General features: G+C 42.6%; 1 protein-coding gene across 2 annotated transcripts in view; it reads right to left on the bottom strand.

Annotated features, from left to right (window-relative positions):
• Positions 1-16,464, bottom strand: part of CXADR (CXADR Ig-like cell adhesion molecule) — a 39,136-nt gene that overhangs the window by 8,810 nt on the left and 13,862 nt on the right. Inside the window, exons 2-7 of one of the 2 annotated variants that reach the window (XM_069946007.1) lie at positions 11,747-11,913; positions 10,817-11,015; positions 7,564-7,719; positions 7,337-7,459; positions 6,897-7,035; positions 5,080-5,278 (exon numbers count right to left, since the gene is read on the bottom strand). In XM_069946007.1, coding sequence (XP_069802108.1) covers positions 5,080-5,278; positions 6,897-7,035; positions 7,337-7,459; positions 7,564-7,719; positions 10,817-11,015; positions 11,747-11,913 — 983 coding nt within the window. Of the gene's footprint in view, positions 1-3,378; positions 5,279-6,896; positions 7,036-7,336; positions 7,460-7,563; positions 7,720-10,816; positions 11,016-11,746; positions 11,914-16,464 lie in introns of those variants that run through there. The other variant, XM_069946008.1, reaches the window with a different exon arrangement.

The raw sequence follows: 16,464 nt of genomic DNA, 5'->3' as shown, positions 1-16,464 counted from the left end.
CTGCCGTCCGCTTCTCCTTGCGTCCCGCGCGCGCTCTAGCGTCACAGAGGCCTGTCAGCTGATAGGCCGCTCAGCCAATCACAGGCCGCGGCGGTCCCGGCCTGTGATTGGCTGAGCGGCCTACCAGCTGACAGGCCGCTGTGACGCTAGAGAGCGCGCGGGACCCCCGGGAGAAGAGGACGCAGGAGCAGCCCTGGAACGTGGATGGGTAATGTATGCCAGTTTAGCAAGGGCTGCAAGGACATCGGTAACGATGTCCTTGCAGCTCTTGTCAAACGATTATCGGGCCGTGTAATAGGTCCAGTAAACGAGCAACGATCTAGCAGATCGCTGCTCGTTTACAGGTATTATCGGGCCCTGCTCGGCCCGTGTAATACCACCCTTAACCTCATCTATCCCTTGCGGAATCCCCTTTATCTACCCTAAGGGTGGTATTACACGAAGCGATTTTTTTCAATTAACGATTAACGATAAACGATCTCCAACGATCGCAATAGCGGTTGCCTAATAATCGTTCGTTTTACTACACGGAAAGATTATCGGTTATATTGGAGCAACAAAATTCAAGAACACTCCCCTTTCAATTTGCGAATGAACAGGGAACGGCTAACGACATCTTATTCAAACGAACGATGTGCGAACGATGTGTAAAAGACAAACGATAAAAATAGATTCAAAACCTATTAAACGACCAACGACCAATCGTTCGTCGTTTAATCGTTGTCTACTATTACACTTAAAGATAATCGTTCAAATACGACCGATTGAACGATTATTCGAACGATAATCGCTTCGTGTAATACCACCCTAAGAAACACAGCAATTACAAAAACCAATGAACAATCTGCCAGATATGAAACCAAGCACATTATAAAAGGATTTTGATTGATCCTTGGTTTACAGTCAGACTCAAAAAATAAAAGTTACATCTATGGCCGCCTTGTACATTAACCAATTCCCCTGTATTTGTTTTCACCTTAGGAAATAGACTTGCACTGTGACATGAAAATCCAGCCAGCTGTCCGAACCTTGAACTACAGATCGCACTTAGGTCATTCCATTATATCCTCTGAGGTACATAAACTTTATATCATTCGTCATCACAACATTAGCTAAAATAAGTCATATGTGAATCGTGCCAACCAACATGACCCCCACATCACCCTGATAGACCCACAGTTTATAGAGTCAGAAAGCCAGAAATGAGGACCTGGTTAGTATTCTCCACCCCCGGAAAGCGAGAAACCAGACAACGTTGAAAGACACACATCTGGATTTCACCAATTATTTTTATTTTAAAAAGTACAATAAATTCACAAAACTATGAAAAAAATTTACAAGTTTGAAAGCCCTTAGTGTACATAAAAAAGAGGGTAAAAAGCAACACCAAAGTGTTACTGAAAGTCTTTAGGAAAGCTATAGAAAATGGAGGCGCAATTGTTGCTCTCCGCTAGATCTTCTGAAAGAAACGTTATCCTCCTGGAGCTGAACAGAGCTGTACAGGTAGCAGAGCTTAAAGGGAATCTCCACCTTTTATTATACTATTATTTCCTATGTTTCCTGATACAAAGCTCCAGATTCCCTACACAGAACAAGACAAAGTGCAGCCACTAACAGGGGGCGCTTATGCTATATTATTATTATGGAATCTATATGCTCCTGAGCTTCCATGCTTCCTGGTGGTTTTAGGTAGGCAGAATATCATTTTAAGGGATTGTTTTGCCAACAGTGCCCAGGCCTACAGTAATCTCCACTTCCTTGTGGTGTCTCAGCAAACGGGAAATGCTTGCACAGCCAATCGCTGTCCACAGCAGTGACCCGCCTCAGCCAGTGATTGGGTGAGAAGGCATTTCCTGTATACGGAGACACCACGAGGAAGTGGAGATCAATGGTAGCCAGAAACTGGAATAACAGCAGCTGAGGATCGGGCAGATAAGGTGCTCTCATTATTTTTTTTTTGCTATTCTTAAAAAAGGTTATCCAGGATTAGAAAAAGCACAGCTAATTTATTGCAAAAACAGCACCACCCCTGTCCTCAGGTTATGTGTGGTATTACAATTAAGCTCCATTCAATGTAATAGAACTGAGCTGCAAAAACCCAAACCAAGACCAGAATGTTTCAGAAAGATGGCAGCCCTGTGTTTCTAAGCCTGGATAACCCCTTGAAGACTGCCTGAGTCATTTAAGAAAAATAAAAACTGTGCCTAGGGGATTTGCAGCTTTGTACCAAATAAGCTCAAACAACTTTTTTATAAAAATGGTGGACATTCACTTTAAAGAGAAGTCCACACACTGCAGTTGGGTCACAGTGTTCACTTTTCAAAAAAAATAGGAAAATTGTCTAAAGAACTAGCACTGTGACCATAAAGCAATGTGGTGACCCGGCCTTTGTGATTCATAAGATTAGCTGCTTGCTATACTTTGCCGTCACTACATTAAAGCAGATCGGTCAATGATAAATTATTGTGTATTTACACATATACTTTGGGAATTCAGCAATCAGGTCTTAGAAACAAAATAAAAATCAAAACACGTTTGGATTTCAATTATTATTTTTTTTTTTTTTTAAATATACTGACAAAATTTACAAATTATGAAACATTTGTAACAGAAAAAAAAAATTGTTAGGATTAAAGAGGAAACAGACAATACACGTTGGCGGAGATTTATCAAAACCAGACGAAAGGAAAAGAGAAATGGTTGCCATCAGATGCCATCTCCGATAGATTTATTGGAAAATAAAGGCTTATAGTATCCAAGTTATTTAGGGGGAAAAAAACCTTTATATAATAGACAAGTCTAAAGTTGTGACTCCTTAAAGTGTTGAGACCTTGGCCGATCTCTAGATATGGTCAGACAAAGCACGCCGCCATCTCTGTCCAGCTGCAGCTATAATGGAGGATGTCCAGGACAAATGGTGACCAGCCAGGAAGTGAAGTGCATTACCGTGCGCTTCTCCTGCTGATATGTAGAGATTGGTCTCAGACCTCAAACGATCAAAACTTGACAGTTTTTCGAAAAGAGGGGGCCATTTTGCATCTGACTGGTTCATCTGGGCTACTTCGCTTTTCCTTTGAACTAGTTTTGATAAATCTCCATCATTGACACCAATCACAATTTAGAAAAAAAAAAAAATTGGCACAGTCCATCATATTATATTTAAGAAATCAAATTACTGTAAACCTGACCAATAGGGTGGCAGATTATAAAATATACATAGGATATACAATATATGCCTTTGAAAAGTGGCATTGAACCCAAATCATGCTTCAAAATATTATTGACCCACCCATCTCAAAATACAAAAAGTGCTCATAGAAGAGTAAAGAACAGCAAAATTTTTCCAGAAATATCCCCACTCTTGTCCTTGGGCTATGACCCCTTTGTAGCTCAATATTCTATTCAAGAGAATATAAAGTAGAGTTGTAATACCAGACACAGCCTGAGGGACTCGTGTGGCGCTGGTTTAATCTCAGTCTGAAATTCTATAGAATGGCCACCACTACTTTTTGCAGGAGAATTTACAATTGTATGATGAACTGTGCCAAAAAGAGCAGGAAACACACTTCAGCCATTGTCACACCCAGAAATATTAGGGTTAAAATCCAAATAAAAGCCCCCATACTTGAATATCTCTGATTATGACAATGACTTAAATAAAAGACAATCAGAAAGGAGAGCTCCTGTCTTGAAGAATGTGCCTTCACATATAAAGCACCTTAAGAAAGACAAATGTAGGCACGAGCGTGGTCATGAAGTTACATTCCTGCATAAGGTTCATTTTTATAAAGGCACCATCTTACAGAGATTGAAACACGGCAGATCTGGAGCAGACGTAGAACTGGCAAAGGACCAAATGTACAACTAGCCCAACCATTGCTGTGGTGATTCCTAAGAGATTTATGGTGGTATTGGAACAATCCCGACTATGGACAGTATTTACAGAGTCACCTAGGAGTCTTGATATGTAATAGGACCTGACAGACCTTCACTACTAGAGAGACAAACTAAAGTTTTTGGCCAAACGGTCAAAAAGAACCCAAAAAAATCGTGGTCAACTCAACTCCTGTGACCAAGAAAAAGAATGCCACTGAAAAAGCTACTGATGTTCCAAAACATATCGGGAGACCATCGACGAGAAGGGTCAATGTTTACCACGTCTGTATCTACCTATAAGGATGGACGTCCAAGGACAATCCTGCGAGATCGCACTATTGGTGGTCTGTAACCCAACTCCAAATGGATTTTCCCATCAAGCAATGTCTAAAGCAAGTTTTACAATGGGAAGGAACAAAAAGATACCACATGCTCTGTACAATCTGGTTGACTATTAGTGACCTAAGTAGCCAAATATGGTATGTCAGAGCTCTGTATGTCCAATATAAAACAATGGATACTCTCTTAAAGCCCTGCTGGATCAACCAGAAGCTAAAGTTTCATGCCAGGATTTCTTCCGAGGCCACAAAAGAAGAGCGACATTACTGTGCACTTACTGTCAGCACTGAAGCAAAATAAATAAGAACGCAACAAGCATCATTCCTGCACTTACACCAACTCGTCATGCTATGGACAAAGGCTTTTCTAGAAAACAAGATCATTCTTCTGTACACTACAAGTCATTGAAAGACAAAAATTATACAACTATACATAAAAACGCTAATACTCGACTGGTACCTCCCATGAGAGACATCGGAAATCTGGGACATACTGGCTCGCTCCTCACTTCTGTCAGTTTTTTTCCCCCAACCCCCATAGACCTAAACTGGTTCAATGGATTTCTTTAAGAAAAAAAAAAAAAAACTAACTCAACAAATGTGATATGTCTATAAAAACAGAAAAATAAGTGTGTGGAGCAAGCCATGTAACTGCAGAGAAAGAACGGATTTGTCTCCTCCATTACAACAGAGCGTAAGGCGTCCTTATGGAATGTGAGGGAGGAACACGACCAACAAAGTCTGAAGGACGCCGAGACAACAACTCATGAGATCAAGAGACGACTTAAACTATAGAGCCATCCTTGCTTTGTGCTGGGATCATGACAGGGATGGCTCCCATTCTACTAAGATTTGGACCAAGTACCTTGGGCGGTACGTAGTTTGGTGCTTGGCTTGGTGGCCTCTCCATCTCTTCACCGGGTATTTGGTTGTATCGAGCCTTGGAGTAACCATCCATATTTGAGGGGGATAAAGAACCAAGCGAAGAGTGATTGCTTCCTATGTTGCTTCCAATGTAGCTCCGAGCCGTTGAAGCACGGCTTTTAGGGGGTGCCACGTCTTCTCTGTATGAATGGAATAAGAAAAATTACTACCTATTCACTCAACTTACATTGCTAGTCATCAATCAATAGTCACTGATCGGTAGCCATCTCTCCCCTATTTCACTATACACATGAACATTCAGCCAAGCATGTATGTGTCCTAGCCCATCTCTCCAACTTCATCCATCAGTAAAACACTGGGAAACCCCCATACATATTCTGTCACAAATGGGGCTATACCTCAGTAACCTCCCGTAAGAGGATGCTGACGTATAGCTGGCGAGTTGCCAGATGGTTGGCTAATCCTGTTGAAAGTGGCAGATTTGGACCAATACATTGCCAAATGTGTAAAGTGGCCTTTGGCTAACTGAGAGGGCCTCTTCTAGTACCCATTCAATATGGGTAGAGAATGGCTATAAAATGGCTCAGCAATACCATGCATTACATGGGCATCCCATTCTTTGCTGTAGGAATTATATCACATTTATGTCATATTCCAGTGGTGGTCTATGATGCTTTTTGTCAGGGGACCCATCAAATAAAAACAAAAGGACCAAAATGAACAACTCCTTTAAGACTTTGATCAAATCTAGTCATACAGAAGATTAGGGGAAGATCTCATTGGTTTAGAAAGACCTATACACCCACAACAACTACGGAAACCACAGGATTATGGTGACTAAATGAACAATGGAACAACCTGTTCCTAACACCTTTTTCTGATTGAGAACACATATGCCTAGTCAAGCTGTGTATGCATGCATATAGCTCTTAGCCAATCAAGATTTCTGAGGCAGCAATCTAATATGTTAGGACTTAAAGCAGAAAAACAGATGTAAATAAGTCCATGCATAGAAAGGGATTCCAATCCAGATTCTGGATATACCTTTTGTATATTCATAGTTCTTACCAGTGCAGAGATATAAGCTTTTTTGTTAATATAAAAATGGGCCTCAAAAGTCCAAGGGGTGTTTCCCAAAATGGCAAAAGCCCAGGTACTGTAAGTCCAGCCCATATCCTCTTCATCTAGTGACTGTCGGCCTAATGGGGTAGGTGTAAGAAAGCAGATACAAAGGAGGAGAGAGGAGAAACCATGGAGGAAGCGTGACTTAGTGTGGCATGGCCGGATAGCCACAACTCCTCTTTAACACACTAAGATTGCATATTTTCTGCTACATGGACAGATAAGCTACAGGTACCATTAGTTACTTCTTTCGGCAGATAGCAGAATATGCCGGCCCATAGAATGGTGTCTATGGAGCCAGCTGAAAGGCGCGGACAGCCAACGGAATTACGCAGAGTTTATCTGCGAGAATTCCGTAGTGTGAACCCACCCATAAGGTACAGGTAACGCTGTCAGCAACTTGGGTCGTGTCTGAGTGCTGACAGATTCCCTTTAAGCTTATATCTCACATCCTGTGGATATGCCATAAACCCCATCAGTCAATAAGGGGTTAACCCTTGATGCATGCCCTACTGAGAATCTATAGTTAACATGGAGAAAACCTTCCTTTCAGTAGCTAAATTGATCACTGAAACAAAAGCTCATTTTTCAACTCTATTGATCGCCTCTAAAGCACGACATGTAATTTGCCGTATGCCGCCCCTGTAGACAATTGCAGAATATATATTTTTTTACCTGATTTCATGCTGTATTTCTTTTTCATACTTTTTCTCCTTCTGTTTTCTGCAGCAGCAAAAGACCAAAACTCCCAATACAATAAGGAACAACAAGGTCCCGATGATGGCTCCGGCGATAATTCCTGCAGTGTTTGCAGCTGGAGAAAACAAGGCAAAGAGGTCAAGAAATGTACCATTTATCATCCTGTCTCACATCCATGTAATCCCAGCACTGCACACACTTGCAAGACTATAGAAGCAGGCTCCCTGAGCCGCCTACACAAGGGGGGGGGGGGGGTATTACAAGTTGCCAGACGGTGATCTTCATCCAAATCCACTTAACAGGCCCAGCTGCTACCAGGGGACACACTTGCTCTCGATGAGGCCCAATGATGACACAAGAGAATGGTGAATCCATGTAACTATAGCCACTGAGAAAATAAAGAGAGGACTACTTACGGGGCACAACGTTGAGGATGACTATGCATTCGTCAGTGCCGACTTTATTTTTGGCTATGCATCGGTATGTACCACTATACTCCTGAGAAGCATTTTTAATAGTGAGTAGACTTCCAGTTGAATCTGAATAAAGCAAAGCTGAGGTGAGTCAGGAACACCTTTCAGTGTATGTACGTTCAGCAAAGTTACACAGCGTCTTCACGGAGTCATAAAATGAGAGAACTTACCCGGGGTCGCAGTTGGTGGGAGCTTTTCCTGACCGCTGATTTTCTGCCAGGTGTAGGTGAGCGGTGAGGACCCATCTTTGGCATTACACTTTAGGCCGAGATCTCGCCCGATCTCCTGCGATCCCTCAATGTAGCACCGCGTCTTTGCCGGCCTGACTGTCAAAACAGAACAAGTAATGACGCCTTTCCATCGGAAACCTGCACATCTACAATTCACTTGCTATATCTGTAATTACCATTAGCAGGAACATTTATTATACAGTACAGATTTCCACCTAATGCACATTTCTAAAAATCCTGTCTTGATTCTGCTCTAATGGAAATGACCATCACACAGGCTGAACTATTTAACAATAATCATTTGAATTTCTCACCACAGATGTGTCATATGTATGTCCATAACCCCCAGTGACCAGAGGGGAGAAATAGCCAAGCAGGATAAATCTTGTTTTGTCAAAACCCTAGAAGCGCCACCATTAGGGTATAAGCGGCTGCCTCTCGATAGCACTGAGAAAAGAAAAGCCACATAGCAAAGCCGTGCTGGCAGTCACGTGATCCCCACTCAAGAAACTCTTGCACTGTGCGGGGGAACTACCTCAGAATTGTTTTGGAAGGCATGGTGGCTACTAGCCCCAAGAACCCCCAATAATGTAACGTCACATATGTGACTAAAGAAAGAAAAAAAATAAAGAAATGCTGAAACATTTGTAACATTTACACCAGGGCAAAGCTTCATTGAGACCGGCCCTGAACCCATGAGGAACAAGTTAGTTCCACACTGGAAGTACTTAATAACTGAACAAGAAGTTAAAGTGGTACTCCACTTAATGGGGAACTATCAGGAGGTCAGACAATTCTAACTGCATTAAACTGTATGGGAACGGCGCAGAGAGTGAAGGCAACAGACATACCTTAATCCTCAGTGCCCTGTGCCCACTAGGGAGCTATCAGCAGGTTAGATTAGTCAAAAGCTGCTGATAGTTCCCCTTAAAGATTTAACCCTGTTCAATCCCCACCCATAATCTAAGTTTGTGTGTATTACGTTTCTATTACATGAATTGGATCGTTTGTCTGCAGCACATTCTAACTCACACCCTGAAGCTGCAAAAAATCATCACTTCCTGGTCCACTCTGTCTCCACTCCTGTCCTCTCCTTCCTTCTGAGACCAAAGTCTCATGATCGCTGTAACACCCTCATATGTAACCGCGCCCACCACTGACATCACACCAATCAGTAAGCACCAATGTAAGGGGCAGGAATACAACAGAACAGTGACAGCTCCCTGAGCAGTATAGGGGAAAGCAAACACTGTTGTTTCATCTCTCTTTAACTGGAGACAGACACACATCTGGAGAGACACAGAGTGTGAGAGATATTTTATATAATTTACAGTGTAAAGCAGAAGCAGAATGAGCAAGCGATGGGCAGATATTAGAAGATGAGGCAGATACTTGGCAGTTGGCTCTGAGGGTAATTGGGTAGATGGGTAGTTTCCCAGCCGAAGCCATCTTTGATATAGACTGGCTTTTAGAACTAGAAAAGCAGCCAGAAAGGCAGGTAATGGTTCAAAATACTCATGGGAACTTGGGAAGACCAGCTAGGGTTGGTCTTTTTAGTTTTTGGCTCTTGGGTAGAATACCCCTTTAAGCCTTATAAAACAATTTCAGGTACAGTGGTATAAGGAAGTCCCAAACAAGATGAATACAGTTCAAGACTTCATATCTGAAGGTATGGTGGTGTGATCAAACGAGTACAAGGTACTCCCCAGCAGACACTCTGTTCTACTTTATCAAAACTTTAGTCACCATGGCAGAATTCCTCCTTAATTCAGGTCTAGTAGAATCCAGAGCCCAGTCCCTGACCGAGTCTCCTAACCTGGGGGGAAGAAGTCAGAGGAGGGGTCTCTAATCAGTATGAAGGGAGGTCGCTTGTTTCCTGTTTCATGCCATAGTGAGGGACACAGCTATAGGACAAGTGTCCTCTTCTGTGCCCACACAGAAAAATTCTGGAGGTCGCTTCAACACACAGTACGAGATCTACTCCAGTGCGGATAACGTGACCAAGCCTATATGCCAATCCGCTGTTGATAGGTGGCTGCCACCCTGGAGAACAAATACAGAACAGTACTTCTGCCCAGTGCAGCCTTCATGGACTGGACCCATTGGCTTCCTCCCTGAGGAAGCGGTATAAGCGAAACAACGTTGGAGTGTGAGGTGGGAGGCCTGAGGCTTTAGGGATCCAATCCCCGGGTAATTTTGTTGGCGTGCATTTGCTTACATGTGGTGAACATTTAGCTTATACAGCCTGTGGTTTACATATTTCAGCACTTGCACTTTATTTTCTGGTTCACAACCTGGCTGCAATGAGTTACTGTATTTATACCTAATATTTGCACTTGCACTTTATTGTTAACATATACCTGTCCTCCTGTCTCCCACCTCCCAGGTCTTGGTTTTAATGTTTTTCCTTCCCCTTTTTTTCTGCGATGTTTTCAATAAAGCTTTGGGCATACATAATTAAATTTTCATCTGATTTTTCTTACTGATGCCGGATGTGTTGATAGGTGTCGAGTTCTACGAGTAATGACCATCCGGAAACCGTTGATTCAGATATTGTTTTTTCTTGATAATAGAATCTAGAATTTATAGGTGTATACCATTGGCAGTTCATGCCACACCTTAAGCTCTCTATCATTGTCTCAGATGGATACTTCACCTGTACAATGTTTAGGTAGGCAGTCACAGTAACATGGTGACATCTGGCCTTCACCATTGCTCTACATCCACTTTCTTCCATTTACCTCTGGAGCAATGTAACACCAGTATAAACCCACAATGAACCAGATACAGGACAAAGCTAAACCAAACATTAAATGGGTTATTAAGGCTTAGAAACACATAGGCGCTTTCCTCCACAAACAGCACCAACCCTTTAGGGGGTGGGGTGTATTTTTGAAGCAAGAAGCTGTGTTTTTTCAAATCTTAAATAACCCCTTTAACCGGTCATCCCTTTCATGTTTTTTGTCAGTGCATGATGAGAGCTGTAGTATAGGGAGAGATTTGTCAATCCAAACCAGTGGGGCACCGGTAATACAACAGACAGTTCTAGCAAAACTCTCAATAGAGAAGCAGTGGATTAATAGACCTCATTTCTGATTCATCACCACTGGGGTAAACATACAGAGCCACAAAATCATTGCGGCACGACAAGCAGCAGTCCCATATCTATTTTGTGGAGATAGAAATCACTTACTATAGACATTCAGCACCATTTTCCTATTCTGTATTCCTGGGATCTTCTTCACCTTGCACTGATAAGTGCCAGCGTCCGATTCCTTCAAATTAGTGATCTTTATGGATGCGTCGCCTTCTTCAGGAGCAGCAGACACAAAATCCACCCTGCCCTTCAGCGGCCCGTCCTGGGGATATGTTTTCCCATTGTAAATTATTATCTAATGTAAAAAGTAAATAAGGAAAAAAAGTTAGGAAAAGGTAAAGCCGGTCACCCTGTTAATGTTGTTGCTTTGGAACACAACAATAGGAATTAAGATTCAGAAGTAAACAGGACTTTTAGGGAAAAAACTTCTGGTTAGAAACATGGCCGCCTTTCTTCCAAAAAGAGCACTGCACCTGTTCTCAGGTTGTGTGCGATATTGCAATGCAGCACCATTGACTTCAATGGAACCAAGCTGTGATACTGCACACAAACTGAGGACAAGGATGGCGCTGTTTCTGGATGAAAGTGGCCATGCTTTTAATCCTGGATAACCCCTCTAATGTAAAATTCTTGCCACTGGCATATGCATAGTCCACATTCTACCAATGGCAGTAACTATAGATCTATATAGCTTAATAACCCTTTTTTTCAAATGTATTTTAATAATGTACTAGTAATAAATTTCTAATGTTACTTTACAAGAACATCTGCCATAAAAACACTCAGGGTGTGATCCACCTAACATTCTTGTGTATCAAGGATAAGGGGCACCCAGACATCCCTGGAACCAATAATTGTTACCTGGGGAGGATTGGGCCGGCCCCTGTGTATCGCAAACGCTCAGGTACCCTCTATACACCTTCATTCCCATGTATCTAATGTTTATTACCATATAAACAGCACTGGTATTGGATAATAGCTATAATAAAAAGGTATAAGGATACAAGCAAGGCCTCATATACATACCATCTGATCTGCTTGTTGGGCATCAGGTGCCACCAAGAGCCATTCAATATCCAAAGTTCCTGTATCTTCCGGTGCTAGAGTGAACTTGCAGTCCAGTATTATGCTATCCCCTTGTATCCCGTCATACTTCTTGTCTGATGGTAGGAGCTCCAAAGCATTCAACAGGGCTATAAAACAAAAGCCACAATTCAATAAATAACATGAATTATTTGATGCCCCAAATGTCATGTCATCTAAAACTTTTGGGATCTAGAAGTCTAAACTAACCTGTCCCCAAGTAAAGGTTTGGGGGGGGGGGGGGGGGGTGTCTGAACCCTATATTGGCCCCCCAGCTCCTTGGTTCTCTATGGAGCCTACGGAGAGAGCAGAGTACAGCACTCGGCTCTCTCTGGCGGCTCCAAAGGAATTAATAGAGCCAGGGGATGATACAGAGATCGTTTGGGGGGGTGGGGTTTACGGAGGTTGGACCCCCAGTGATCTCTTACTTGTCCCCGTCCTGTGGATAGGGGCAGAGTTTGTTTTGTCTGGACAACCTTTTTAAGGCGGTTCTCCAAGATTAGACAAACATAGCTGCCTTCTTTCAAGAACAGTGTCACTCTTCAGGATGTGTACGGTATTACAACTTGTTTTCCGTCCCTCGTTGAATGCAACCGTGGTGTATTACCAGAGGACAGGTATAATCTCACACACACACACACAGTGACGAAATCCCTCCCGTCTGCGAAGCGTCACAGAGGGGGGGGCAGAACGTTACAGGGCTGGTGACCAGGAATAGACCAGCACCGCGTGGGAACCTGGCTGCGGTTATAAAAAAAAAAAGTCTGTTGATGCTAAAATATTAACGCGTAATTGTAATTTTTTTTTTTTTGCAGAAATCAGTAGTATAAACGATTTTATGAAACTCTATAATAGGTTTTATTAGTCAAAAAAGCCACTTTCTGTACTCAAAAAGCTATTTCCCAGCCTCCCCCCCCCCCATGACTTCTTATCTGTGCATTATCAGGCAAATCTGTCTTCATTACAGAGAAGCCAGTGAAGACGGGTTCTACTGTGTCCATTATATCCTATGGAGGAGGGAGGGGCTGAGGGAGATAAGGGAGCAGAAGAGGGGACATGAAGGTCAGAAAGGTCAGTGCTTATCTAGGAACTTGCTGAGAGAAGATTGCAGGGTGTTGTGCTGTGCAGGACTGCTTTGTGCTCACTCACTCCTCTCAGCCCCTCCCCTATCCATAGAGCATAACAGTCACAGAAATCCTGCTTCTTTTTCAGTACAGAAGGAAACTCTTTTGGTAAATAAAACCTAATACAGAATTTCTTAAAATCGCTTGTACTATAGATATTTATTGTTTTCAGAAAAATAACCATGAAATGACATTTACGCTTTAAAGCAATGTACCTGTGGGTACAATCACTTTAATTTTACATCACATCAGTTTAGATCCATTTATCTTCCATTTAAAAGGGGTTTTTAGGGAATAAAGGATTGTATATTTTACAAGCATATATTTAGCTATATAAACACACATCCTATTCTTAACGCCACACTTGGAGCCTATTTTCTGCGTTACTATCAGTCCCTGCAATGCTCTGTTAACACAAAGGACATCTCGCCCAAATCCTGGATTCTTATCCACAATGAAAAATAAACGTTACCCGCCTGAGCCAGGAAACCAATGGAAACATAAAATTACATAAGGCCAGAAAGCCCCTTTAATGCAGAGGTTGTTTGGTTCGGAACAACCCTGTCAGGATGATTTCACATCTAATACGCTACGACCAGATATTGAACGTGTGATATATAAGAGGCAGTAATGGCGACCATACTGGTGGTCAGCCGACCATCCCCGTTAGAGAGGAAGAAAAAGATGAAAAATTAAAAAATGCACCGGATGACATCAAAGAGTCCCAGTTATGTACACGGAAGTAGAGAGTACAGAGAGTAAAGGCAGCTGACCTGCAAAATACACAATCCACCCAAGGCAAAGTACAGTACATGCTAAAACTGAGCGCAGAGAGAGAGAAGAGCGCTTGTGAATCCAGCTCAGACCGGCTCACTGTGATTCACTAAAGAAATCCAGATATATATCAACATGTAAGGGTGGGTTCACACTGAGGAATTCTCGCGGATAAATTTAGCGGAATTCCGTAGGCTGTACATGCGCACGGCCACGCTCCTTTCCGCCGGCTCCATAGACACCATTCTATTGGCCGGCTGATTCCGCATTCCGCAGAAAGAATTGACGTGTCAATTCTTTCGGCAGAATGCGGAATCAGCCGGCCCATAGAATGGTGTCTAGGGAGCCAGCGGAAAGGCGCGCGTACAGCCGGCGGCATTCCGATGAATTTATCCGCAAGAATTCCTCAGTGTGAACCCACCCTTATAGAGCAGGAGGAGCACAGTACATGTATATCTTTGTGTGAAAATACTGACTAAAATCTCAGCTCATTCCATGCTTAGGAGTCCAGTGGGCGGTGCCATCATTGATTTTCCTGTTCTTTGGAGCTCTATGTCACTTAGAGATTTCAGTCAATACATGACAAGTTACATAGATTCTTTTCCAACAAAAGATATACCTTATTTCTGTAAGACGCATCTGACTATAAGAAGCACCCCCCGTTTAGACAAGAGTTCATGAAAAAACGTATGTCATGCTGAATAAAATCTAAGGCAGCCAAGAGGTCAAAGTTTATTGAAATGAGAGGACCCGTTTAACACTCTCCACCACAGTACATTATAGTCACACATACACAGCTCTACTACATCATACACACACACCCAGCTCTGCTACATCAAAATACACACAAATCTCTGCTACATAAACATACCCACAGACACACACAATATGCAAACACATACCCCTGACACATCTCCATACACAAACAGCCCTGATACGTACAGACACACATGCGCACACACATTAATTTTAATACAGATTGTTCCTACTTACTGTATCTGGAGTGTCCACTCCTGACTGTCATGTGACTAATCACATGAGTATAGCATCATGGAAGGTCCTGCAGGCCCTTCACCTCCCGTTCTGGGCAAGTTCTCAGATGGGGCTTTTACATGTAAGAATGTAGAGGTGACACACACCACAATCAGATTACTCTCTTTCCCGGCATTGATCTCACTGATCGGTGATGGTCTGGAGAAGGGAGAGGACTGTGCAGCTATCAGTTGCTGCACAGTTCACTCAGCAGTCGGGCGCAGCGCTTAATCAGTTTGGGCTTTTCCACCACAACACACACAAGTTATACAGGATTATCCTTTTGCATCAAAAAGTGTCAGAAAGTCTTACAGGTTTGTAAATAACTACAAACTTTCCATCAGCTATACAGTACATTGTAATACTACTATACTGCAGTGTACTGTCACTGTGGCAATATAATTATATTATAAATATATATATATATATATATATATATATATATATATATATATATATATATATATATACACACATACATACACACACACACATATACACATACATACACACTAATTATCTACATTAATTTTAAAAACTTAAAATAATTAAAAATGTCTTCTTCCCCTTTAAGTAGGCCTTTAGGTATATGAGAGAAGTGTACGGCTGTGGCTCTGGAGAAGCAGGGACCTGTGTGCGGCTCCTCCGCAGGTCTCCAGTAACTGGAGCAGGAAGAGTTTTAGCAATGAATCACATTAATCCCGTATTTACAGCAGAGACGGCAAACTTTACAAGCAAAGCGGATTAACTCCTTACCTTCCAGAGAGAGGAACAACAAACGCGTACAGCTCTGTTCCCAACACCCCATCTATTAGCTCCCCATGGTATAAAGAGAGAAAACAAAACCCGTATGGCTGGATAAGATGACAACCTCTGCCTACAGTCACACACTATAGAAAAGACTGTTTAGGGCACATTCACACATAGGCATCCCATTTTGACAAGTGTGTGGTATAATAGCACACTGTGATGTGAATGAGCGCTTACAGCACAGATGACAAACTTGCGGGCTTCCATCTGTTGCAAAACTACAAATCCCATAATGCCTGTAAAGGTAAAGCTAAACCTTTGGCTGTCCAGGCATGATGGGAACTGTAGTTTTGCAACAGTTGGAGGGCAATGTTAAACACCCCACCTTACAGGGAAGCTGCCTCCAGTAGGTGGCGCTACACAGACAAATTTCTTTCTTCTCAAGGAGCACTAGTTTGCATACCCTTTCCCAGAATGCATTGCCTGTACAGCAGACAACACACAGACAAGAGGCAGACAACCATATAATGTTTATGGGGGGGATTATAAGATGTGGGATTTCAGCTGCCCATCCTTTTGTCCTCAAGGAAATAAGCCACTGCCAGAGAGGGCGCCAGCATCTTACGACTCCTTCTGAATACATGCATGCTCAGCTGAGCACAGTGCGTATGGGGGGATTCCGAGAGAGAACTGTATGATGCCATCTTATATGTATGGCCAGCTGGCGGCCCCCACAAGGGGAAACACTATAAAGATGTCAGACCCACCTTTACTTTATGTTCACAAGTAGGGTATATACACTGCAGACATTGGTGGTGTTCGTATTGTAATTAAACACTGGATAAGATCTGCAGCATATAGGGTAAATTCATGATAAATCGCACAACAAAGCTATAAAGCCTCACGCAGCCTCGCCGCCCTCCGGCTTATGGCACATCCCCCCGGAGGAGGCATCTGTATACATGGACCTTGTATTACAAG

The sequence above is a fragment of the Dendropsophus ebraccatus genome, chromosome 11, assembly GCF_027789765.1.
Source record: "Dendropsophus ebraccatus isolate aDenEbr1 chromosome 11, aDenEbr1.pat, whole genome shotgun sequence".
Classification (NCBI taxonomy): Eukaryota; Metazoa; Chordata; class Amphibia; order Anura; family Hylidae; genus Dendropsophus; species Dendropsophus ebraccatus.
The sequence above is the reverse complement of the archived record's forward strand: the minus strand, read 5'-3'. Positions and strand labels throughout refer to the sequence as shown.